The sequence below is a fragment of the Rhinatrema bivittatum genome, chromosome 1, assembly GCF_901001135.1.
Source record: "Rhinatrema bivittatum chromosome 1, aRhiBiv1.1, whole genome shotgun sequence".
Classification (NCBI taxonomy): Eukaryota; Metazoa; Chordata; class Amphibia; order Gymnophiona; family Rhinatrematidae; genus Rhinatrema; species Rhinatrema bivittatum.
Genome location: NC_042615.1, coordinates 269,236,312 through 269,262,569, shown reverse-complemented (window position 1 = coordinate 269,262,569; position 26,258 = coordinate 269,236,312). Strand labels below are relative to the sequence as shown.

The following is a 26,258-nucleotide window of genomic DNA, read 5'->3' as shown; positions in this document are numbered from 1 at the left end:
AACCTGTTATCTTCCTTGTTTATTAGCACACAGTAAAGACACTAGCTATTGTACCTAAAACAGAAGAAAAATAAATTAAAATTTTAAAAATTGATCTCTTTGTCAGTGGTTAATTTATAGTTGACCAACAAGTTCAGCTGTGAGGGATGTCGGCATATGACTGAACTTTTCACCCCTAGCTTCCCATTCTTCTTGCTCTTCAGAGATATCTGATTCTCCTTCTTTGAAAACAGTGGTAAAGCTGAGCCGCATTGATAGAGTGAGCTGCATGACAGAATCTCAAAGATCATTGTCAGTTATGCAAACACACTCAGAGATGGGATTTGTCTCTTGCTGCTGTCACTAGAGGTCTCTTTTGACTTTGCCCCATACTTGTTGCGATGGGTGTTGCTGCTGTTCATGGCCTCATGGTCCCTTAGTCATTGGAAGTGACATCAATGTCTTCTCCGTTGGACTGCTTGGTGGCAAGTCGCCACCTATTGATGTGGTGGGAACCTTTCTTCTTCTGTTCTGATTCTGCCCCTTCCTCTTCCAGCTTTTGCCTCTTGTATTTTGTCCTTCTGTTCTGGAACCACACTTTCACCTGCAGGATGTGACACAGAAACCAAACACGGTGAGATGGAAAACTGGCTCCAGTAATGTCCTTCAATAAAGTTTACATGAGATCAATCTTAATCTTTAGGAACAGTTCAATCAGTTCTAATTTCCTAACTTTTAACAGAACTCTGGAATTTGCCTTATTTTTTTTCCGATCAGAGCAATAAACTCATATTAGTGTTAAAATAGAAGTTACAAAAAAAATGCAACTAAGCAGAACGAGTTCACCTAAACATCATAGATGCAAGCTTTTATTGAGTTGCCATAAAGAATAGTCTGAAACAGGATTCTTATTTAGAAACATAGTTTTGGAATAAAGTTTAATATAAAGGAGAAAATAAGTACCATTGTGCACATCATTCTTAACTACTAGCTAATTTCAGAACACTAAATTGACATATGGATGTACATAGCTTATTCATCTTTAAAAACTGTATCTGATGAAAGAATAAACTAATTTTTTTTCCATTTAAAAATAGCATATCTGGGGTTTTATTCAATAAAGACTTTTTCTATAGGCACAGAATGGGGAAGAATCCTTTTTGAATAAAACCAATAATGGCTGCCCATTATATTTTGGTAAATGCACGTATTCCATATGTAGACTCGGTAGCATTTTTTTAAATCTTTCTGATCAACCAGTAAATAAACTTCCATGGGAACATTTCATATCTTTATTTATTTTTATTTATTTATTTATGTATTTATTTATTTAGTAGCATGTTAAGCAATGATATATCTGACCATTTTTGTCCAATCAAATGCTATTGATATCACAAAGGCACTCTGGCAGTTATAATCAAGCCCCTCCATTAGAGGCAGAGTTTCTTCTCACTGATCACTCGTAGGGAGAAGGAAAGGCTTCCATGATGGTATGCCAAAGACTTGCACTCACTCACGATTAGTGAGAGTGAAACCTGTATCTAACAGGCAATCGCTCCATTATGCATTCTATGCCTGTGTGGGTAAAACCACTACATACAGATTGTTTTGGTTTTGGCCCAAGATGGAAGTGACCATTTTGATATTCATTTGCTAAAATCAGACTTGGCTCTATTTGTCACTCAGATGAGAGACTCAGAAAAGAAGCCACATAATGAATTGTTGCACGGGAATTAGATTTGCGTCTTACTCCTAAAGGTGGAACTTTCAAAGCTGTGTCAAAGCAGGTCCATTTGTTGTCATGACAAAACCTGCAGCGCTTCTAGTCATGCTATGCCTTATTGGTGGTTGAGTGGAGGACCGCAGTTTCCAGGACTATAAATCCGGGACATTTCACAAGTAATAAAAATTAACTTATTAAATAATATATGGTATTTCATAAAACATGGACAAAATTATTTGACAAGCTTTAGATTTATAGGACAGTTCTGCGACTGATTTACTGGTACAGGTTCTTTCAGTGTCTGACCTAGGTGTATCAAACAGAACACTCTCCCCCAATCTCTCCTCCTCCCACCCCATCCCTGCACGCTCACCCCCTCCCCCTGCTTGTGGTTGCTTTCACATCCAGAGCTTATACCCAGTTGCTACGCCAGTTATCTGTCAGCTTGCATTCTTTATTCTGCACAAAATGCTCTTTGCTCTCAAGGGTTTCGCTTTCTCAGAAGTGTTTCTTTTTTGTAAAAATGCTGACTGGCATCTGTATATCAATTATTCACAGAAGGGACAGCCCTTGTTTCTAAATCCACCCCGCGATTAACAAGACAGCAAGGCACCTCCACTAAGCAGGAAATGAACGAGCAAAACTTCACAGTATCTGTGATGGTAGTCGACGGTGTATAAGCAGTAGCACAATGCTTCCGAGAGCTGATGGACGTTAGCATTATAACCTGCACCAAAACATTATCTGATAATGTTTGTGCAACATCACACTAACATTAAAACAGGCTGTGAATGCCTGCCCGAGGGCAGGAGACTTTCTCAGGACTGTCTGTCCGCACCACGGAAGGTGATAGTCTGTTTACAGGTTTCTCCTGCCATTCTATACCATCTTGCTAATGTCAGAAAAGCTCAGTTAAACTGATCCCCTCTGTCAGCAGCATCCCATGCTTTGGAGCAGATTTCCAGGCTCTCTGAATGATTACATATCTCCAGTTTGTCTTCCAATAATGTTGCCTGGTTAGGCATCGTGAGGTTTCTAGCTTCAGTACTGATCTCTAGGACCCGAAGAATTTCCAGTAAATTCTTTGCCCTCATCAGAGATATGATCTATCTTTAGATGTCAGAAGTTTTTATATAAGATTTAAATTGTGGATGTAGTTGTTTCAATTGTAAATTGTTATATACATTCTTGATGTACACCACTTTGAATAGATAGACTATATTTGCGGTATATAAAACTTTTCATATAAACCTCAAAAGTTACCATACAGTTTAAATAGCATTTTTCTGAAATTCAATACAGGTCTGGTTATATTATGTAGCGTTTAGTCTTTTTGAAGAAACCTAGTCACTGAAAAAACAATTGTAATACATGATTGATCGCTAAATGATACCAGAAGCTAAACCACCTCTCCACCCCCCACCTTAAAAAAAAAAAGAAAAGAAAAACACATTGGGAAGATCATTTTCTGCAGTCCACACAGAACTTTCATAGCAGACTTAGATGCATAGCCCCGCTTCAAAAATTCCTGGTTTTACGTGCATACTTGGAAATGATTTCCCTTCCCCAGTTCTGCCCAGGAACACCTTTTTCTCATGCCCATAAAAGTACACACCAAATTGCTTTTGAGTGTACTTTACATGCGCAGTACTTCAGGTAATTTTCCAAAGCCCATTTGCATGCATAAAATTGGGTTTTATGTACTTAAATAGCTTTGAATTCAGCCTTAAATGCAAAAAAAATATACAACAAGGCAAATAAAAATTCACGTGCATGCACATTGATTAGAATCTGGTAAATATTTGCAAAAACCTATCTTATTATATCATAAAATAAAGGTACAGTATAAAACAGAATGAATATTATTATTAACATCACAATTAGAGTAAGGGAATGCAAAGGTGCTTGCATTATTTCATTGATATTGAGGCTCCTGGACCAAAGATGCAATCTTGTATTAAATTAGCCTTCAGCATAGGTTTAGGGGCTTGGAAAAATGTTGATATTGCACAGTCACGGAAAACATGTTGAAGGCTATTGCACTGTCAGACTCTTGGAGGCCTCAGAATTTTTATTGCATATGTATAGCAAATGAATGAACATCAGAATCTGAGGACTTAAAAAAACGTCCTTAATGTTTTCATATCCTACTGCAATAAATTGGATGCACATTTCTTCACATATTTCTTTTATTTTTTTATTTATTTAAAGCAGTTTTTATACCAACGTTCGAGGGACATCACCTCGGTTTACACGTAATAGCAATACATAAAAGTAGGTAACTTTACAGAATAAAAGGACGATATAATAGGAGGTGTAACAAAATATATCTAGATAAGGAACATAAGTGCCAAACATTAAAACATAATAAAAACCTGGAAATGGAACAAGAAGAATAAACTGCAGGGATTATATGAGCACAGGGGGGTGGTATAACATTAACATGGGGGGCTGGGGGAAGTAAGAATAAACAATATTAATAAATACAACATGGTACTTATAGCATACTTTATGGGCCGGATTTTAAAAGGGTTACACGCTTAAGTTAAGCGCGTAACCCTTAAAAAAAAATCCTCCGCGCGCCGAGCCTATTTTGCATAGGCTCGGCAGCTTGTGCAAGCCCTAGGATGCACGTAAGTCCCAGGGCTTTGCTAGGGGGGCTTGTTGGGGGGGGCGTGTCGGGGAGGGGGCCGCGCGACGTTCGGGGCGTTCCGGGGGGCGTGGTGCCAGCCCGGGGGTGTTCCAGGGGTGTGATCGAGGCCTCCGGACCAGCCCCCGGGTCGGGTGATGGCGCGGCAGCGGGCCACCGGCGCGCGCGAGTTATGCCTGCTGGTGCGCGAACAAAAGTACGTGTGCGCGCTGTTTTTTAAAATGTACCCCATATGTTCATTCTCAATACGTGTGTCCATTCCTACCCATCTGTCTCTCGTCAGGGAGTCATTATGTGACTTAGCGATTAAGCTACGTTCTCCCAAAAGCCACTTTTTAATGCTGCTCTTGGACAACCTACTACAGATGCCAGAACTTGGCATTACCTATCTCAAGGCACTGGCTACGTCTTCAACATCTTCAGACACGGTCATCCCAAATGGCAGAGGTTTGAGTCAGGAATTAAATCCAGGACCCCCCCCCAGGGGATCATTTTCAAACGTCCCGCAAAACTTATGCTGCAAATACAATGCCTAAGTTACTCCAGTTTTCAAAGCGAATTTTACTTGCATAAAACCACTTTGAAAATGATCCCCACCAAAACAACCTCACACGCGTTTACACCTGCACAAACCTTCCCTAAAAGTGAACGTGTATAAGGTTGAATTTTATAAAGTTTCAAACCGATGGCGCGTTAAATGGGCGCGCGTGACTGAGCACTTTGCTTCCTTAGCGTGTGCCGATCCACCCCTCCTGGGCACCCGATTTTAATATTTAAATCGGGTGCCACAGTAAAAAAGGAGGCACCAGGGGAAACTGCATGCCCCTAGCACCTCCTTGGCAGTGGGCACCCAGGAGAGGTGACTGTCAGCAGTCATTAATTGAGCATCCCTTTTCCTAACCTGACCGCTGGCACCTTTTTTTTTTCCCCCAGACATTCTAATTTTTTAGTTTAGCAGTATTTTCTGCTTTGCCGTACACTTTTTTGGCTTCTCCAAAATTAACATCTGCTCGGGGCAGGCGTTAAATTTGAGGAGTAAAAAATGTGCATGTTGGGCACACTTTTTTTTTTTTTGCATTGGGGAATAGATGATAGCCTCATCAACATGCATTTGCATTTGAAGAGTGCTATTACCAATGCGCACGATTGGATACGTGTTTTGGACGCCCTAAGCCCATTGTGCATCAGGGGTTATGGTAGGACGCTTGTCCAAAATGCGCGTCTAATCACGGGTTGAGCCGTGCGCTGCAGCCAGCACGTGGTATTGTATCGGCCTGTATGTGTGTAAATCCAAACTCCTCCCCAGGAACACCTCTGCTCAGTCTGGGTAAACGTTTTTTGCGGACATGACTTACGTGTACACGTTTACCCGTGTATCAGTGGACAATTTTGAAAAAGGCTGCGTCTGCCTATAAATCACTATTTTACATGCAGAATTCCCTTTGAAAATCATCCCATGCTGTTTAGTTACTTTTCCTTCAGATCTGTAAATGTCTTGGGGGGGGGGGGCTTAATGGGACATTTCATTCTATTGCTTTGGCAATGGCTCCCTACATTTGTTTTTTCTTTTTTTTTTTCTTGTAATTTTCCTATGTTGTTCCCCACTCATCGATTAGGTGGACTTTAAATGTTAAATGAGCTAATTGTTTGCTTATTGTGCTTTCTTTTCTTTTTTTTTGCTGTCATAACTCATTCTTTCTTGGCTTTAATTCATTTATTTGTTTCAAATGTTAATAAAAATAAAGTTTGTTTGTTTTTAATTACCCCATCAATTGGCAACATTTGGTGTTAATCAATGATGCCCTGAGCTGATGTGCTACTGACATTTCTGACTCAAGATTGACATTGAGGTCAAATTAGTTTGCTTTCTAAACAGCTAAATAAAATATGAGAAAAGTGATTTTTAGTGCTTTCAACAATTATTGAACAGATCTGTTTGCATTAAAGAATTTTATCATCAGCCAATGAAATGATTTTCTTGCCCAGTATATGTAACCCTTTTAATTCTATGAAACCCTTGAATATGTGTCATATTACTACACTTAGACTATGATCAAGGTGAGCGGAACATCATACTCAGTGATAAGGTGCACTCAGCTGTGCACACATGGTTGCCTGAGTGCACATTTTTATGAACACTTTACTTGATGCATAAAAAAAATGCACACAAACATGAGTAAACGTGTGTGTGCAAATTAGTGCTCCTCCATGCAACTCCCATGTTAATCAAGGTATTAGCTACTATTCCCCAATGCAGAAAAGTGTATAGGCTTCACTCCTGTTTTCTTAAAGCTGGGAATTTAACTCCTGGTTGGAGGTGGAGTAAAGTTTATGGAGCTCCTGTCAGTCTATGGAGTTTATGGCGTGGGGGGTCCTGTTAGCAGAATTTACGCACAAAGAACATGTACGAATTGTTTTCAGTCCATGAAATGTATGAGGTGCACATAAATCATGTTTTATGTGCTGAAAACAGGGTTATTGTGCATAAATTATGTTTTATGCATGCTAAGCATACTCTTGTGCACACATTTTTTGGGTTGGCCTGCTTTTTTAAACCCCTGATCCATTAGCAAGCTATTAGCTTACTGCACTGGGAGTTTACTCTTTTATCAGCACCTGAGTAAAGAAAATGTACACTGAAGTTCAGCACACACCTTTTAGTCACATCTTATGATATCGGGCTCTAAAAGCGATGTGGGCACATCTGGGTTTGATGAGACCAGATCAATTACTCGGGAAAATGTTCGGCCATGTTCAGTAGACTAATGTTGCCAGGCATTTCTTACTGTCTCCTAGTGAATCTCCGTCTCATCCTTCTCCCATATCCACCCCCCCTAATAAACAAGATGTCATTAGCACATTTTAGCAGAGAGGAGGATGACCCTGGGTGTGGAATTACCCAGGGATATGCCAGAAGTTGCAAAGAAAGTTGATGAGCGATGTACTGAAAACTAAACCATACTAACTCATGCCTGAATTAAAAAAATATTTTAAACAGAATCCATTGGGTGAGAACACAGTGTGATGGCAATTATACACATTGACTGGTTCCAAGATATGCAGTGTGAAGTACCACTCTCATTTGGCCACATTCCTTGGAATGCGAAAATGCAAACTGTGCATATTTAATACTCTATTTTTCTCCACACGAAGTCAGATGTGTATTATTGATATAAAGTCAGTAGGATTAGGGATTTGAAAGAACTCTATCAAAAATGTCATCATCCATTCTGTATCATAAGTCATAGGCTGTCATTAAGACTAAAAACAGTGGGAATGAGGTATAAGGCTATGAACTAACCAGGAGAAAGATTTTGAAATGAATTTTCTATTTGATTTAAAATAGGACAAGACTCTCTGTAAAAGGTTTGCTATATATTCCAGCTTTAAGAGAAACACTTGTAGACAAATTGTCTATTTCCATGTTCTGTTAATTACAGCACCCCACTGAAAGCTTCCTTTGATGGTGAGCTCAAGGAGACATCATCTCTGTTTTCTTCAGCTTCCCATGCAGAGAGTTCCTCTCATAGCCAAGTCTAGGAGTGGAGGGGAAGTAGCAAAGCGACTATTAAGCAAGGAATTGAGAGAACTGGAACAGAAAGCGAAGGCCTTTATGTGCAGCGGGTAGGGGATTTGTGGTCCCTAAGTTTCAAATGGGATCTCATAAAGATCTGCAACCTGCAGCTTGGCTTTTTCCTGAGGACGCTAATTTACCTTTATAAATCAAGAGGGCAGAAAAATTGTGAAATAAAATCAAGGAAACTGCTCTGGTGCATGCCTTTCAGTCCCAAAGCAGGCTAATAATCAAAGACGAACTGACTGCCTTAGCTCTCTTGTCTTCTCTGCAAAGACCCTGGCTATGTCCGGTTGATGTGTTTCCTTTCTCTCAAGGAGGGCTGATGGAGATCTCATACAATTTTATGCCCCCCCTGCTAGCTCAAGAGAGGCAACAAAACATTCAACCTCAGAGAGAGGCTTCCTGCAAGTATGCTAGGAAATCTCGAGAGAAGGAGAAAGGCAGGCATACTCAGTAAAATAAGGCGGCCAAAAATGACACTCCCTAAACTAAACATTGTCATCGAACACTTCAAGTTGTTAGCATTTTGGGGGGGGGCGTCTCCGGTAATTTTGCCCCATATATTCTGCATGTTGACGGTGTTTTCAGCATTTTCAGTACCAGAAAAAACATCTGTCAGATTTATCTAAAGCTATAGTGATATCAGCATATCCACATTAAAACCCCGAAAGCCCTTAGAGGTTATACTTTAGTCACCGACCAGCGACCCTATAAAATCTCTGATCTTTGCCTGCCAATTTAACTCTCTTTCTTTCTCTCTCTCTCTCTCTTCTGTTCATGAATCAGCTTTGTCAAAGTTAATCTGTTTTATGTTGCTGCCAAGCAGACTGCTCATACATTGGCTTGAGCTTGCTTTCTTAGGGCAAGGTTCTCTTAGCATACCTCCTAGAGAGTTAATTACTCAGCTCCCGAATATCACTTCTTTCTCATAGATAACAACCTGATAATTCCACAGCGATTATTTGTATTATTATTCATAAAGCTCTTAACAGTACAAATCACATGTTTACAGAGAGCTTGCAATCTAAATATGAGCACTCGAGGTTAAGTGACTTGCTCGAGTTAGCACAGTGAGTGGGAGAGATGGGATTAAAACCTGGATCTCATGTTTCACATGAGCACTAGGGTGCACTGCCAGCCCCATTTAATCACAAGCCGAAATCACAAGATGTGCCCCGAATCCCCCTTAGAAACCAGCAAATTTGAAGCTGCGCGCGCACGTACACACACACACACACACACACACCATGATAACATCTAGCTAAATTGCTAAAGGAAATTCTCAGGAACAGTGCCATCAGCTGTCTTTATCCTGTCTGGAATCCAGCTCCACCACAAGGCTCTGATGAGTTCTCCAAAAACCCTGTTTGTCTTCCCTCTTCCAGCATCAGCAGCTATAAAAGTAGCTAACGCTGTTTTAATAAAGTCCTAGGGGTGGTGATCTGGTATCATTCCCATTAGCTGTATTGAGTTGCTAGCTTTAGAGCCATCACTGATGAAACACATGATTGCTTTATTAGTTGGAAAGTAAATGTGAAAAGTATCTTTATATTCTCGGACTAGCACAGTACCCCTATATCAGCAATATGTTGCTTTAATTGACAGTACTGTGCTATTAAAAATGTCCCAGTGTCCGAATTGTTTAATATTTCAAATAACCGTGCTGCAGAAAACATGGCAAATATTTTCATGGATGCTAATTCACACTGGCATAGCAGTGAGATAATATAATACCGGTTATTTATGGCGTTGTGTTATACTACAGTGCTACTGATAAATATTGTTACAGTAAGTTGAAAAGAGAGCTTAATAGCTTTAAATATCAGAAGGAAGGGTGTAATAGGCAGCCCATTGAAGATGGTGCTCAGTAAGAGATACCTTGCGCCTTTAATTTAGGCATCTAAAAATTGTGTATTTGTCTTGGCAAGCACTCAATCTGAATTTATTGGTCTCCTCAAACAGACCATTATTTTTATCTGAAAATTAAAAAAAAAAAAAAAAATCAGCCTTGCATGAGAAAATGTAGCCAAGGAGAACGAGAAATAAAGCTGGTCATAGAAAATGTATTACTCTCCTCCGTGTTCCAAATAAATAAGGTAAAATATAGGGAATGTCTACCAGGAAAGTCAATTAAAAATAACAGGGCCTGCCTAAACCTCAGAAATCACCCAGATTATAGACACAACAAAAGCAGTCTAAGTACTGCCAATATTATCCTATCAGTTCCCAGCCCACGCTTTCTGCAAATACTCATCATACCACTGCCTTGCGTTCCCCCAGCTACGTATGGGAGTAGAATTCACGGGGTTATTATTATTATAACATGGAGAGTCTTTTTTTTTTTTTCTTTATACATGGAGAGTACACACATTTTAACTTTATCCTTGTTGAAGGATAACATTCTAAGGTGGATCAATGACAACTGGTAAGGTGATCTGGCTGATAGGATGTTTCAGATGTTGCAATTATAAAGGGTAAATACTAGCAGCCGGGGAATATCCAAGCTACAGCATTATCATCTGCCACCTACAGGTGTTCCTAATAACAAAACAAATATTGCATTCCTACAGTGCCTTTAAGTTAAACTTAATCACATGGAGCCAGATGTAATAAGGTGCGCTGAAGCTGCCGCGGGTTTGTGCGCACTTGTACGCACGTTTGCATGTGCATTTTCCTGCGCAAAGCCCTATACGGAATGTAATAAGGGTTTTGTGTGCAGGAAAATAGCACATATGAATGCGTTTACAGCCCCGCGGTTTTTCCTGCACAAATGATGCTAACGGAATGCAAAGGAGGCAATTAGCTAATCATAGGCAATGCAGGGAGCCGCACTAATGCTAGTGTGGGTTTTTTAATTTGGGTTTTTTACCGCCATGGTCAGGGAATGAGTTAAGTGTCAGCACCAACTTGGGTGGCCTATGTTGGCGTCTGAGCGTCCTGAAAACCACCTAGCTGAGCGCCTATCTCGGCGTTTGAGTGGCCAGCTTAGCTAGGTGCCTTCCTGGGTGCCCGATTGTATAGATTTGTGACCAACTAAGTGCCTGGCTCAGCACCTGAGTGGCAACATTTGCTAGGCACCTTTCTGGGCACCAGAGCATCCATATTTGCTCCCGACTGAGTGCCTCTGTCGGCACCCGAGCATCCAGATTGGTGCCCAACTGAATCACTATCTCACTGCTATGCCAGTGTGAATTAGCATCCATGAAAATATTTGCCATGTTTTCTGCAGCACGTTTATTTGAAATATTAAAATACTTTCCAGGGTCATACTTTCACTTAATAGAGAGACCCATTTGCTCGCTCACTTTTATGTGTGGATTATCGGCACAGGTTTTGAGCGCAGATGCGGCCGCTTTTTACATAGGCCTTAACCGCGCTTATGTACACGTATTTCTCCATATGTGCATGGATTTCTGTGCGCAAATCAGCTGCATAATTTATTTTGTTTTCATCTCACGGAAGCAGCATCTTCAGCCATGCATGGTGATCAAATCCCATGCTCATAACTAGCGCTTGTTTTGCCGTGGGTCTTATTATATCGGCCCCATTATGTTTTAGGCACCGGCAGAGCTGGACGGTTGTGCAAGTTGCCCAATAGTTTTCCAAAGGGCACAAGGAGATGGAACAATTCTATTAGTAGCACCCCTACAGTTGGATGAATTGGCCCGCAAGGAGGAAACATTTTAGTGAGAGCCAGAAATAAATTCTAGACCCATAATTTTTCCTGATTCCCAGTTACTTACTGTAACCACCAAACCTCTGCTCCAGTTCATATGCTAATCATCACCTCCTAATATAACCTCATTTCACACACATCCAGAGATGGTAACAACTTCACAAATATCATTTTTGTACTAATACTTTCTGAAGCTATAGGAATTCCTATCAGATGCTCTGTATTTCTTCCAATAAGTAATCAGCTTAAATGTCTCCGATCACAGAATTAATCTGATCAGTTTGGGATGATACATTGGATGTGTGTGAGGGGTGCAGGTGGAGAATTTCATGTTGGAGGTAAGTTGGAATAAGCTGGCAAGAGCTGCTGACTTGTTGACAAAGACCTGGGAGTCAGAGTTTGGGGTAAAAGTGACCAGATAAATATATAAATACTGGAATATTTCTAGCTGCATATGTATCGTGTTTGTGTGTGTGTGCGTTTTATTATCCATTCTGAAATGATTCTGGGATTTGTAGCTCTGCTTTTGCTATTTATGTAATAGCACTACAAATGCCAGGATTCTGGTTTATGGAAATTGAAGAGCAAGAATATAAAAAAAAAAAAAGTCACAAGATTCATACAGGTCACATTTTTCTAATTTCTGTCCTAGCTCTGCTACTGATTCTCGGTATGAATTTATGGTAGCTACTGTAAAGCCCTCAGCCTTGCTGTACCTAGCTATACTCAGATAACAAATGTGCTCCTTTTTCATTGTCTCTTTTAAGATCGTTTTCCAATATGGGAAAGCAGAAAAAGATATTTGCGCTCTCAGAATCCAATTTGGAAAAATATATATCAAATCAAATCCATATCGCTATTTACTCAGTCAAAGGCAGTTCATTATTGCCATCAAGCCTCACAAATCTCTCAGATAGACATGCTATACTTACACAGCTCTACAACTGCTAATGTATTTTTGTTGAAAGTCTTTTTAGGATAATTCATACATTGTTGGCTGTTGTAAACAAACAAACAAAAAAAACCCTCCAAATAAAGATGGTTAGATATTATTCTTTCGGGATAAGACCTGTGGAATTTTTAATGTATCACAATACATTTGCAAGCAACACTAGTCACACTTGATTTCTACCTTACACCCTAATACCTGCATGAGCAACACTTGTCAAGAAATGGTTTCTATGCACCTAAAACCTTGTGCTATATAGCATAACTAAACATGCCAAAGACAGCAAGGTAATAGAAACAGGGACAACTTGGCACATCATGTCAAAATTACATCCATGAAATATCACTGCACCGAATATTCCTGGTGCTATGACTTCAAATATTTTCAAATATTAGATACTATCTATGGGCAAGAAGATATCTCATGTGGGTATGCATGTACTGTATCTGTGTCCAAACTGCTAATTTCTTTAAATTTTATATAGCGATATTATGTCATAAAGGTTAACAGCAATAAGGCAATACATGGTGTGATTACAATTCAAGTAATCTAGCACCAAAGAGAAAACACCAAATAGCTTCCAAACCGGCCCAAATATCTTTTTCTGTAGCATGAGAAAAAAAAAAGCCACAGGCTGAATATCTTCAGATAGTTGGCCACTAACAGCATGCCCACCTGTTTGGTAGAAAGAATGACTGATAAACAATTGGACAGGATTTCCATTTGTCTAGAGAACCCATAACAAACAGGCCCATACAGTAAGGAACGCTAGGCTGAGTGCACTGTTTAACCTGCTTTTCTGTACACCCTCTGACTTAATATCCTAGCAATATTAAGTCGAAGGAACCAAAACTTAAAAAAAAAAAAATCTGCCCGCTGGTCAGCGGTTAGCAAAACGAACGCTCAATTTTACCGGTGTCCATTTTCCTAACCCATGGCTGTCAGCGGGTTTGAAAAATAGAGCATCAGTTGTCAGACCCGCTGATAACCACTTCTGCTATAAAGGAGGCGCTAGGGATGCGCTATTGTTGCATTGGGAGAGTGGGCAACACGGAGCTCTCACTCTCCCGCATTTTTTACTGTATCGGCCTGAAAGATAGCTAGACAGATGAAACTGCGCAAACTTTGTAAACAGAGATAGACAGATAGATAGATAGATAGATACAGATAGATAGATAGATACATAGATAGATACACTAAATCTCACAGAGAGCTAACAGACAGAGAAAAAGACATCATGAATTTACTAGACTAATATAATATTTATTGTTGCACTACTGCTTCGGACACTCCTGAATTTTGTCCAATAAAATTTGCAGTTCTGTTTTCTACAAAATTGTGTGTGTGTGTGTGTTTTAATGGGCAAGAGGAGAAGGCTGCATTGTATCAAATCTGCAGTACCTAGGAATGTGCAAGAGGTGGTCTCCGAAAAAAAACTACACCACCACCCCACCCACCCCCCAGCCTTGCCCCTCCTATACTTTGCATATCCAGTTGTGCTCTAAGCAATATCAGACAATTTTCATGGTCATGCTATGGAGAAAGCTAAGAGGGTTAAAAAAAAAAAAAGAAAGAAAGAAAGAAAATGCTGGCTTGGCAGAAACCCAGAACAAAAAACTGAAGTAGAGTAATACAGTATGCATCAACCAGCACTGTTTGCATAAACAAAGTCTCCAAGGGACTGACTTCGTAGGCATTATTTACTTCCAGTAGCGCTTGTTAATGGTTCAGAACCTGCTCCTGGTTTCACGCTTCCGTTTCGGTGCAGGTCACCGGTCACTCAGATACCGAGGAGTGGAGGGGACATTTCCCGCCAGTGACGCAAGAAGCGCGCCAAGGAGCGTGAGCCTGCAACACTCCCCCGCAGCTTGCAGAGCTCTCCTCGTCCGTCGGAGTCACAGTCTTAGGAAAGCGCCAAACGTTTGCAGGCCTAACAAAGTCAGGGTCTCCTTCTCCAAGAAAAGCCTTACTAAATCAGACCCTGAGACCGAACTGGTGGCGATTCCTCTGGAATCGTCTTTTTTTTTTTCAATGCAATTTGTGGCTCCCACCCTGAGCTGCAACCTGCAGAGCCTTGCGGCACTTTATTTCTCTAATACCTATTGATGCTCCCTGTGACTCTTTCCCAAGGGCTCTTTATTTGCAGAATGAGATTGTAAAAATCAGCTGCCCCACCTTGTGAGTTTCTGCCGTGGATCTACCAAGGTAACCATCAGCTGCCACCCAGCTGCAGTATTTTTAGTCTCTGTGAGCTGTAAATTGTTACAGTCTGACTGTAAATTCTAGCCCGCTGTAACACACTTTGCACAGTACAACTGGAAAAGCCAGCAATGAACTGAAGATGATGAAGATGGGAGATAGTGGAGGTCTTTCCAACCAGAAGAAATTTGTTTCCCACAAACAGGGCTCATTAAAAGGAAGGCTCCACTGAATCTCAGTCGTTCGCGCTATAAGAAAAGATCGTTTCTTGTAATGAAATGACACAGCCCCACTGCTAATACCAAGAGCCTGACCTGAAAACGCCGAATTTGAAAATGGGAATAAACCTTTGCTAAGGCGCATACTCCTCGCACAGAGAATTTTACTAACCAACGCCTGCATCACTTTGTGAAAAATAATGACTAACTCTGCTTTGAATGGAGGTTGTTGTGTTGTTTGTTTGTTTTTTTTCCTTGTGCAGAATGGTGACATTTGTGTCAGAAGCAGAACGTAAGGCCCTGGCGTTGCCACATCGATAAGGGCGGAAGCCTGACGGCCGTAGGAGATTTCAGCTCCGCTTTAAAGCTTCTGGGTGAAGGTGAGGTTGGGAGACACAATGGCGGCACATAGCCAGCGAGTTCAAAATCAGATCATCCTCTGCCCATCCGTCACAAAGAGACCAATGAGGAAGAGGGGAAAAAAAGGGTTTCTGAAAACTTACCTGTAAAGAGAAGGAAGATTTATAACCATCTAAAATATAAATTTAAAAAAAAAAGTCCTCTTAAAAAGTAGCAGTATCTCAGGGTTTAGGTGACACTGAAAACATCCTGACGAATGCTAAAGATCACCAACTGCACTAGCATTTCCTCCTTGGTAGACAAATAGCTACTCTTGTATATTTCTACATAGTTTTGGTAATATAACTATATGTAATAGGTGTGGAAGACGTTGGGGGGAATGCATCCGAAAAGCATACATTTTAATTAAAATGTCACTTCACTAACTGAAAGTTTATATTCACGAATAAAAATCTCTTTACATTCGCATAGACTTTATTTTCTCCAGGACGGACAACCCCAAAACATTCTAGTGCTAGGCAGGATATTCCCTGGAAGAGGAGCCTAAGAGCAATTAATCGGACCCAATGACCCCTCTATTCTTCTGTTCCTTAACAACAAAGTTGCAGCTTATTGATGACACTCAGAACAATTCTTATTTACCATTTGATTCTTATTTTCATTTGGAATCTGCTCTATACCTGTGTTTTTCATGATAGTACAGCACCTTACAGCAAACTACACACTCGTAGGAAGGTGAGTCAATCAATAAGGGGAATTTAAGTTGCTTTGATGCTATGCTTATAAACGCACCCTATTTATTGCCTCCCATTCATGTGTATGCATGCTTGAAAAGAAAGAAAATAATTAAGATCTTAATATCTAATTACATTTCAAATTCATATTTATTAAGTCTCAATTTGGTAGTTTGAGAGTTGACTATGTATGCGGCCAGAATTGTGGTCTAATATTTTTATCTGAACAAAAACAAACAAGCAAGCAAATAAACAAATAAATAAAACGCAAACTTCCTATAGGTTTGGTCCATGATCTGTGAGGGGACTGTGGAGGTCCTGTCTCCTTTCCTCTCTGCAGTTCGGTGTCTGACTGTATCCCTGCACCGAGCTCACCTCGGGCTTTTCCGCTCTCGGGGCTCAGTTGCTATATGAAAGGCCGGACGGAATAAAATACCATAGCTCCTTTCCCTATCTCGCCCTCCCCACCCACTGAGGACAGATAACAGACTACAGTGCGGCGAGCACAGACTAGATTCAACGGAAGGGGACCTCCAGCATGTAAAATACAGGCAAGACCAAAAGCGGCGAAAGGTTCTACCTCCCCGCTCTCCTGCAATACATATAACCCCGATCCTCCTCTCTTCCTCTTCCTCCGTGTACACACGCATGGAAGTGATGGTAAGAGGATACCATCTGGCCCCGGATATACCTTATCACCGGCTTTACCCCTCAATACAAGCATGACACTGGAGTCAAGGCACAAAGGTACCTGCAGTACCCAAATGAAATCCGCCCTGGAAGTGTCTGAAAGGCGGAATATAAATAAATACATACATACATACATACATAAATGCATAGAAAACACATTACAGAAATAAATAAAGCCTGTATCCCGATGTACACGGCAGTGAATATGTCATAAGGGGAAATCTGCAGACCTTTTGACTGAATCTCGAATACATTCTGTGCAAACGGTTTTTGGTTTGTTTTTTTTGTTTTTTTTTGTTTGTTTGTTTGTTTGTTTTTGTAATTGACGAAAAGTTACGACACCTAAGGGTATCGTTGAAATCGGGAACTCCACAATCAAATAAGGCTCTTCTCTGGGTCTCCGGTAAGTTTATACCCTTCCGCGGACCACGGCATTTGCACATAAGGGGAATAACAAATAAAGAATAAAACACACACTGATCTTTAACGTGAAATTTTCCTTACAATATTCCATTCTACTCTTTGGTTAAATCTACGCAAATAGGCCGCAAACTGTCAGTCTGTCTTTGCTTCCCCGTTTTTCACTTTTCATTCCCTGTTTCATTTCCTTTTGTTTGCTTGGACACTTTTGTGACTGCTGTAAGACACATGCTTATGTTTTATTAAAATTCTTCAGATGTGATTTCAGTTGTAATATTTAAACCTTATAAGGGTGCATCGTTTATGCTGACAGATGTATACTAAAAATGCATAGCTATATAGTGAACATAAGCGCGCAGTTATGTATAAGGAAAATATATACTATATGTAGTAACTCCGTGCATAGGCATATAAAACTGAATATATATTATCTAGTTAATACTAGCTTGCCTTCAGCTATTATGCTTTATTCTTTGAAACGATTATCCTCTCTCTCTCCTATTGGAAAAATCAGAACACCTGAGTCTTGCCAGACTTGTAGGGTTTTCGCTTCCTGGGCGTTTCTCATATATCCTCACCCCCCCTCCTGGCAGAGAACTAAGTCTTGGCCTTTGCGGATTTGATATGGTATTCATACATGGCAAAAAAAAAAAAAAAAATCTTAGCTAGAAACCTCAAAAGTAAAAAAGAAATGGATACATTTCAAATTGAATTAAAAAACAAGTTTCCTTTCCAAATAGTATTGGTGGGGCTTATTTATTGGACATGGAGCCCACTATGACAATCTGGTATTTGCAGCTTCAGATCCATTCACTATGCCGAGGTCCCAACGGGGACGCTGTTTATCTGCATTACTTTACCCATAACACGAGACTAATCGTTGTCTTTAAACCTACAAAGGTTCACGTGTGGTTACGGAGCTGCTGGCGAGCTGTTGTGTGCGTTACAGTATGTTTCTGCGCATAAACGATCTGGGAAATCTTAGCACAGTGTACACTCAAGTACCAGTATCACAGATGGTTAAAGACTAATATCGCTGGAGACTGCATGGTTAAAGGTGTGACGGCTGTCAGTGTAGGTTGGCATTGTGAGGAGAGAGAGAGAGAGAGAGAGAGAAAAAGAGAGAGAGAGAGAGAGAGAGAGAGAGAGAGAGAGAGACCCCCGTCAGCCCAGTTGGGGGATCCCCGCTGAAGGTCTGGGTCAGGATGGGCACTGGTTGGGACTCAAGCAGCAATCACTATTTGGGTAGGGTAGGGCAGGTGCACCCTGGCTGTTTCCTGAGCTGCGGCTCTTCTGAAATACTTGGATCGGAACCTTGGCTTTTACTTTTTTCGTTTCACTCGAGTAAACAGCAAAACGGAAATCACAGCATTATTTCTGCTATCGCTTTCTGCTAAGCTGAAAATTGCCCTGTTACGTGCACAGAAGAAAAAAAGAAAATTAGAAAGCGGAGGGTGAGGGGAGTCGTTTGGCTGCTAGGAGCTTTTACTGAACCGGGTTTGTATGTTCTTCTCCGCTTTCCCTTTCATTGATTTCCCTTGTCTTATTTTAATCATATAATATAGCAACATGATCTCACCTCCTTCGCTTTTTCTCCCTCTCACACATACACACAAATATATATATATATATACATCTATGTATACACATCCACCAATATTTCCATCTGACCTACATACGTTTCCCTGTTGCATCAAGGAAGGCTCTCGCCCAGGAGCATTCACAATTTCGGGCGCTAATCAGGAAAGGCGCAGCACAGAGCACCGCAGCTAAGGGAGCCGCTGCGCACATTTTCAAAGCAGTGGCAAATAAATCCTAGGAACCTGTTCAGAGAAGGCCGAAGCTAGAAAGAGCGCCCGCCTGGCACTCAGACTGTCAGGTTAAAAAATCTGTGGAAAAGACACCCACCCCCAATCCCTAACGAAAGAGAAAAGCCCAGAAAACTGTCCCAATCTGGACAATCAAATTTGAAGTTTTTGGTTTTTTGGGGGGGGGTGGTTATTTTTTTGTAAACGTTAGCATCAAGTTTGCCTCTGCTTTTCAGCAGCTGTAGGTCTGAAGAGCGAAACGAAAGTGAAGGCAGGGCTCTTCCTAATGTACACAGCATCGTACAGCCTGTCCGCTTCATCGGTGCCAATTAAATTGCGCGCAAAGCGCTAATCGTCTTATCACGGACGTCTAAACAGGATTCCCACTTTTGCGCGCACGCTATCGCCTCGGCGCTGATGGCAAAAAAACATTTGTTAAAGAGCCCCCACCACCTATTATTTGGAAGGACCTCGTCAGAATTAGCCTTTGCTTATCTGAGCAAGCTCCATCTCTCATTTCCAACCACGTCCTAGAGGATTCCTGTGCCCAATCAGCGTGCGATTGGTAACATTAGCAAATTATCTGAGGTGGATTAAGAGATGTACCGTGGCTGGATGTCACCCAATGTAAATATATTTAAAACACCTGTTGGGCAAGAAAAAAAAAAGGCTAAATCAAGAGCTGGACTTGCATCAGAAGCCCGGGGAAAACAGGACGGACAGGTGAGGCTGCAGGACCGAGAGCTGCTGCGCTTTTGCTTCCAATCTGGTCTCTGACAAAAACTGAGGAGTTTGTGCCTTGTGAGCGGGAAACACGTGGAGGGCGTATTTTAGAAGAAGGAAGATAAACTATGCTGCCAAGTTCTGCTTTTGCTCTGTCGTGAGGCTCTTTCATCGGGCATTTGTTGTTGTTGTTGTTGTTTGCTTGTGTTTTGTTTGCTTGGGGGTGTTGGAGGGAAGTGGTTGAGGAGCAAAGAAGCCATTGGGGGGGGGGGGGGGGTGAGGGGTTTCTACTTATATTTTGGCTTCCTTGATCGTTTGAATTGGGTTTTCGCTTGCTTTGCTGCAGGGAAACCTATTAGAAGAAACCGTCCGGGCCCGGGCCGCCTGCTCCGTTCCTTCCTTACCTGTGTTTCCGACAGGCTGAGGCTGCTCGCTAGCTGCTTCCTTTCAGCTCCCACCACGTAGTGGTTTTTCTCAAAGGCTCGCTCCAGTCTGAGGAGTTGGGAAGGAGAGAAGGCCGTCCTGATGCGCTTGGGCTTCCGGGCGAAGGGGCCGTGCAATAACAAACTTTCCTGGGAAACTTCACTCCCTGAGAAGAAGAAGGGAAAAAAAAAAATCAAAGCCAGGCCGTCAGTCTCCCCCCAACTCCCACAGCTTTCTTTTTGTGCCGAAGAGAAGGCCTTCAGCCTGCTAGAAATGAGCTGATGGCTTTCTGTAATTAACCTGCGGATTATTAGCTTCAGACCCCGGGCTGCCGACAGTCCGAGTCAGGAGAGCAAGAAGACCCCCTAGCCCCCCTCCCCCCAGTGGAAAGCTCTATTTATTTAGCCTTTCCTCTTTTCCTAGCGTTATTGGTTACCTCCTACATATCGATGCATGACTGAATCAAACAGCCCTGGCTGCCATGCTGCGCTTTGAAGCAGGAACGATTTTTAAAGGATGTATATGTCATTAAAAAAAAAAGGAGGGGATAATATAATTAAGATTAATTGTATAACTGTTGTTAAATTTGTTTCTAGTGCATATCGGAGCACATATTGATATATTTATTTATCACCTGCTCATTGCAATTTGTAACCGTCGATTTTATATTTAAATACTAATAAAAAGGACTGAACATAAATTCCTTTCTGGAAGGAGCAAAGAGCAGCATTTCAAGTCTTTTCTCAACTTTTTCCGTATGATTTGCTTATTATTATCCTCCTCCTCCTTTCTTGCTTCCCTCAACAAGTCGTTCCCCCCTCGAATTAATTTTATGTAATCTCTTTGGACAGCCTTCAGGAAGGGTTAAAATTAAACCTCTTCCCAGGCAGTTTTTTGTTGTTGTTGTTGTTGTTGTTATTATTGCTCTGTGGTTCTGCAGACGTAATTATTGAGCTTTATTGTGCCAGATGCGAAGATTTGACTTTTGGGATTTCACGAACCTTAACCCTGGAATTAAAGAAAAGGCGAGTGGGGCAGGTAGAGATTTGATAATTCGCGTTTCTTTATTTGCTGGTGAAATGGATCGATGGCCTAACACTATCAGCTTTAGAGAATAAACATTGAATATTTCCGGGGGGGGGAGAAGAAACATTCCGCATTGCTCAAGCGAACACAAATGAACTGTCCCCCTGGCTTGCAGAAGAATTTCGCCAAGATTTATAGCGCACGTTTCCCAGCTCGGCTCCTCTGCATAACTGCTTGAAAGCTGCCCCTATAATTAAACGGACTTCAGTCCTTATTCTTGCACATCCATCGCAGAGGGACTCACTTTGAAAACGTCTTATCTTCCGCTCCCATCAGATCTGGGGTCAGGCAGAGGGAAGGGAAAAAAAGCTGCTATAGGGTCCTAATAGACCTCAGTGACAAATTACCTGTTGGAAACCAAACTTTTAGGGCAGCTGAAGGAAAAACCTGCACTTAAGCAATTGCGGGCATATTTAAAAATATCCCGAAGCCCCATACTACGAACAGGAGAGAAAGGTACCAAAAAAAAAAAAAAGGAAAAGTCCCAGCAAGGCTGCAGTATCTACGTACTCAGCAGTGCACACAAAAAAAAGGACCTGCAAGTTAACTAAAATAACAGATACTAAAGGAGAGGAGATAAGCAAGCAAGACCCTGCCCTTAAGGGCTTACACGATAGAAGGAGGCCGGGAAATACCTGACGGCGCTGGATCCCGCCCCAGTCGCCAAAGATGTTTTCAGTAATCGGGGGGAAACCTGTATTTTCCGCTTTATAGGGGGCTATGGAGGAATCCCCCGCAAAAAAAAAAAAAAAAAAAAAGTAATATTTTTGTTCTTAACTAAAAGTAACTGGGGTGTCTTATTTGGGGAGGGGGGGGGGGATCACTTAGTTTATTAAATTGATGCTGAAAGAAACCAAAGGTTGGTTGTTAAAATAAATGCCCATGAAAGGGGCCCTGCCCACGAACACGCGACATTGTTATCGTGACTTGTACAGCGCTGCCAGGTGTACGCAGCGCTTCACGCATGCGTAATATTAGGCAGCCCTTACTTCATGAAGCTTGCAAGATAATAAAAAAACTCCTCTTGGGGTTTTGTTTTTTGTTTTTTTGTTTGTTTGTTTTTAAGCGTTACTGTTATAATTTTAAACCGTCCTACTTCTCTTCCGAGTTTTGCAGAGGGAAAGAGATCCGAGCATGGAGAGGCTCGGAGGGGAAAGAGAAAACAAATATTTGTTGATACAATTTTCTGTTTCTGATTTCAAACACCTTCCCCTCCCTCTCTGTGCTCCTTCCGTACTTCTGTTTTAGAGAAAATTGGACAAGCAACGACAAAAAATATCCAGGGAAAATAGGCGTGGTAGGAGCGTGTATATTTTGCATTTCTTCTTGAATAGAGTTGTCCGGTCAATCCTAACATCAGAATAAACGCGAACCCTCCTGTCCGTAAGAGAAATGTAAATGCGTTTTCTCTTACCCCTGAAAGAAAACAAAACGTTGGGGTTTGGGGGTTTTGTTTTGGTTTGGGGGGGTTACAGATCGCCCCTTGAGGATAGGTAATTCATTTTAATATATTTATAGCCAAGATAAAATGGGATGAAACAATCATTTTATGTCTAGAAAATGCTCCGTTTTTTGTAGCTTAGAAAGTCACCCAGGATTATGTGGCTCGTATTCCGATGTTTGGAATCAGAGCGGTTTGCAGCAGAATAGCCGAGGGTGCGGAGTGGCTGAATGGCGGTGACTTGCGCGCCTTTTCCGCCAAGGAGAGCCGGGACCTTTCGCTGGGGAAAACTCACCTTCCGTCTACAAAGAGGCATCCGCCTGTCCCTTTCCTTTTCTCCAGCTAAGAGACCAGGAGGGATGCAAACATTTTTATTTTTTTTTTGTAGATTGTGTGTGTGCTGTACCCAGGAAAGCCCGGTTGGTAAAGGAGACTCGGGCACTTGCTGAGGCTGCCCAGCTCTGTCTCACGCTGGGACGAGGTGAGCCCCCCCTTATATGAACTCTTCCCCGGGCTTTGCAGTAAAGCAACAGCAGAGATATTTCGGAAGAGGGGGCTTGGGATGAGCCCAGAGAGTAAGCGGGTTACTGTCTCAAAAACATCAGAAACCTTCTTAGCCGTGTTTTCACTTCCAAATACAGAGATAATAGTCGTCTATAGTTTGCACGCTCACTTTTGTTGTTGTTGTTGTTGTTTTGGATTGTTTTGTTATATCCCAGGAATAAACTATAACTGATGCTTCCGTTCCGACGAAGACAATCTTCTAACTTGTTCTTAAGCAGCAGTAAAGTAATTTCCCCGAAGAAATGAAAGACTCCCCTAAGTAACTGTGGCACGTGAAACCTTTTCGCCTCCCCTCAGCCTGTAAATGTTTCGATTTCCTCACTTCATTCTCTCTACAAAGCTTACTGAGGATTTCTTTCGGGGTTCTCGTTTGTCTGATTGTCTTTAATGTCTGATTGTCTTTAACGTCACATGAATGGGTGCGAACGATCTCGGCTCGGTTGTGTCTTCTTTTACCCCGGCACAGGAGTAAGGACGCGTCTGTTTGTATATATTTTTCTTGTTTTCAATTCGGTGGGATGATCAGCCCAGCACCCTCACCCATAAAATGTTGCGGGACTGGTTCCAGACCGGAGCCTACCGTGCTCGAGGATTCGGCACCGTTTCTCTCTCTCTCTCTCTCTCTCTTTCTCTCTTTCCTTTTTTTCTTCCGTTTATTTGCTCTGAACGCCTCTTTGGTTTGTTGCTGTTATTCGGCCTGCGGCTTTTTCTATCTGCCTCTCCTTCTCGTCTGACAAGGCCTTAAAGCTGAAAGGTGAAGTTAGCAATTTTCAGCGAACTCTTCCGCCAGGTCTGCTTCCTCTCCCTCAAAAAAATAATAATAAAAAAAAATACCAAAACAAAAAAAAACAAACAAACACACACGACAAGGGGGCAAGGCCGTCAGCAAGCCACACAAGTACGAATCCGCGGTTTCTCCTCTAACATGAGGCCGTATTTATTTCAGACATTTAATTTTTCAGTGATAAAAACAAACTGAAACACCCTCTTCCACTCCGATCTCCCCCCACCTCCCAATTCCCTCCTTTCTGTGTTGTTTTTTTTTTTTAATCTGACTAATCAATGCCACTGACACATAACAATTTCAGCAATCCAGCGAGCGGCAATTTATTATAGCCAGGAGCAAGGCGAGAGAATTTGCTGTTGAGAAGATAACTTAATCTTTTTCTTCCCTCCAAGAACAAAGACAGCCTTTGATGATCCCTGCGTCTCTTTTTACTTGGTTTAGTGTATTGAGGGGAAAGCCTAATGTGGATTTGCATTTATAACTCCATAATGAGGTGGGGAAGGGGGGAAGGGGGTTGGGGGGAGGGGGGAGGTAGGTAACGGCCCCTCTGCTGAAAGAAACGAGGTTTTACCTACAAATCATGCTTTACTGCCCCACTCCCCCTTCTTTATTCATTTCTCACTTGCTTTTAACTGCTCCTTTTTTTTTTTTTTAAGATTAAAAGGCAACCAAGACGCCCCCAATGTTACCCTTTTTCCTCTGCTCCACAAAGTTAAAAGGAATGTAAAAGTGAGGGCCGAGACGATATCTTTTAAAACATTGGATCTCTGAAGGCTTCTTCTCCCAACTCCCCGCACATACACAAAAAACAAAACAAACAAACAAAAACAAAAAAACAATAACAACAACAACAAACCCATAACTGGTAAACGAACGCATAAACCTGAAGTAAGGGATCGCATTCGCCTTGGACGTGTGGCACGCGTCGGGAACAAGATTCTCCGATCGAGCCGAGCAGGTTTTCACATTGAAATGTACAAAGATCCCGCAAAATCGTGCGCCTTATTTCAGGAGCCTGCCACCCTTAACGATTTCACTTCAGGGATCCCAGTTCGTGCGCGAACTTGGCTTCGTGTTCATCGTTAGAAACAGGAAGCTGCCTGAAGTTTGTTTGCTGGTTCCTCACTTTAAACTGTAGTTCGACTAATATCTGAGCATTTTCCTATGCAATCGGAATTTGTCCGGATAGATAGGATCTGCCACCTCAGAGACAGGGAGTTTGTTTGGCGAACCTTAAGGACAATCCATTGTAACATACGTTCCAAAAACAAGTACTACACATATAGGAAAAGGGAACCCTGCCTGAAATGTTATAAGAAGTGTGTGTGTGTGTGTGTGTGTGTGTTGTGTACACAGACTTTGTAATTCAGGAGACATAACGACATACAGGCATACGTGTGTCTCTGTTCTCTGTATGCGATCGGTATTTACATGTCTATCAAGATCTCTACATCCTAAATCTCGACAGAATGCCTACTATTAAATTCGGAAGTTTCAGGGAACTTAAATCTTACTCCTTACGTGTCAGTGTCCTAAATGTGCCCCCGGGCTCTTAGCATTCTCAGCCCAGCAGAAACCCATCGACTACACAAGCTGGGATTTACAGAAGGGGCTCTGGGCGGTCGGCGGCGGGGGTCATTGTGTGATTTTTTTTCCCTTTACCTTGAAATCGGTGTCCAAAGAATCTGTTCCTCAGTACCCAGGGGTAGAAGTTGAGCGGATCCCTGTGCTGGGCTCCGAAGAAGGAGTGCGGGTGCTGGAGGTGGGAGGCTCCCAGCTGGTGCGGGTGGACGCTCAGGGTCGGGTGGGTCACCGCTTCGGGGAAGACCAGCTCCGGGTTGCCGTAGAGGGACCTCCCCGCCGGGCTGGGGAAACCGTTCACAAAGGCCTCGGCGGCGGCGCCGGGGTAGTTGAGCGCCGTGGGTCGGATGGGCTCTTCCGAAGTCAAGTGATTGTCCTTGGCCACCAGCGATTCAATGGTGAAACAGCGTTTAGCTGCCGGTTGGAACATGATTTTGGGGAGTTCGCAAGCTCTAGGAAGGGTTGTCCTTGTGTACAAAAAAAAAAAAAAGAGGACTATCCAAAAAAAAAAGAAAAAGATGAGAGCCAGTGCTCTATCCCAGGGAAGAGTCGGGAGAAGCAGAGCGCGCCATGCAAGCCGCCTGGTTTCGCGTGCTCTTTGGGGAAAGATCAGGCTGCGACTGAGTGCACGGCAGACGCCCCGCTTCGGTCTCCAGCGCGAAAATCCGTT

General features: G+C 42.0%; 1 protein-coding gene across 1 annotated transcript; it reads right to left on the bottom strand.

Moving 5' to 3' along the window:
* EMX1 (empty spiracles homeobox 1) lies at positions 1-26,258 on the bottom strand. The gene is made up of 3 exons (XM_029594567.1): positions 25,670-26,258; positions 20,111-20,295; positions 1-583 (listed from the first exon to the last, which is right to left on the bottom strand). Exons 1-3 carry the CDS (start codon positions 26,016-26,018, stop codon positions 416-418), a joined length of 702 nt encoding a protein of 233 aa, XP_029450427.1. The 5' UTR covers positions 26,019-26,258; the 3' UTR covers positions 1-415.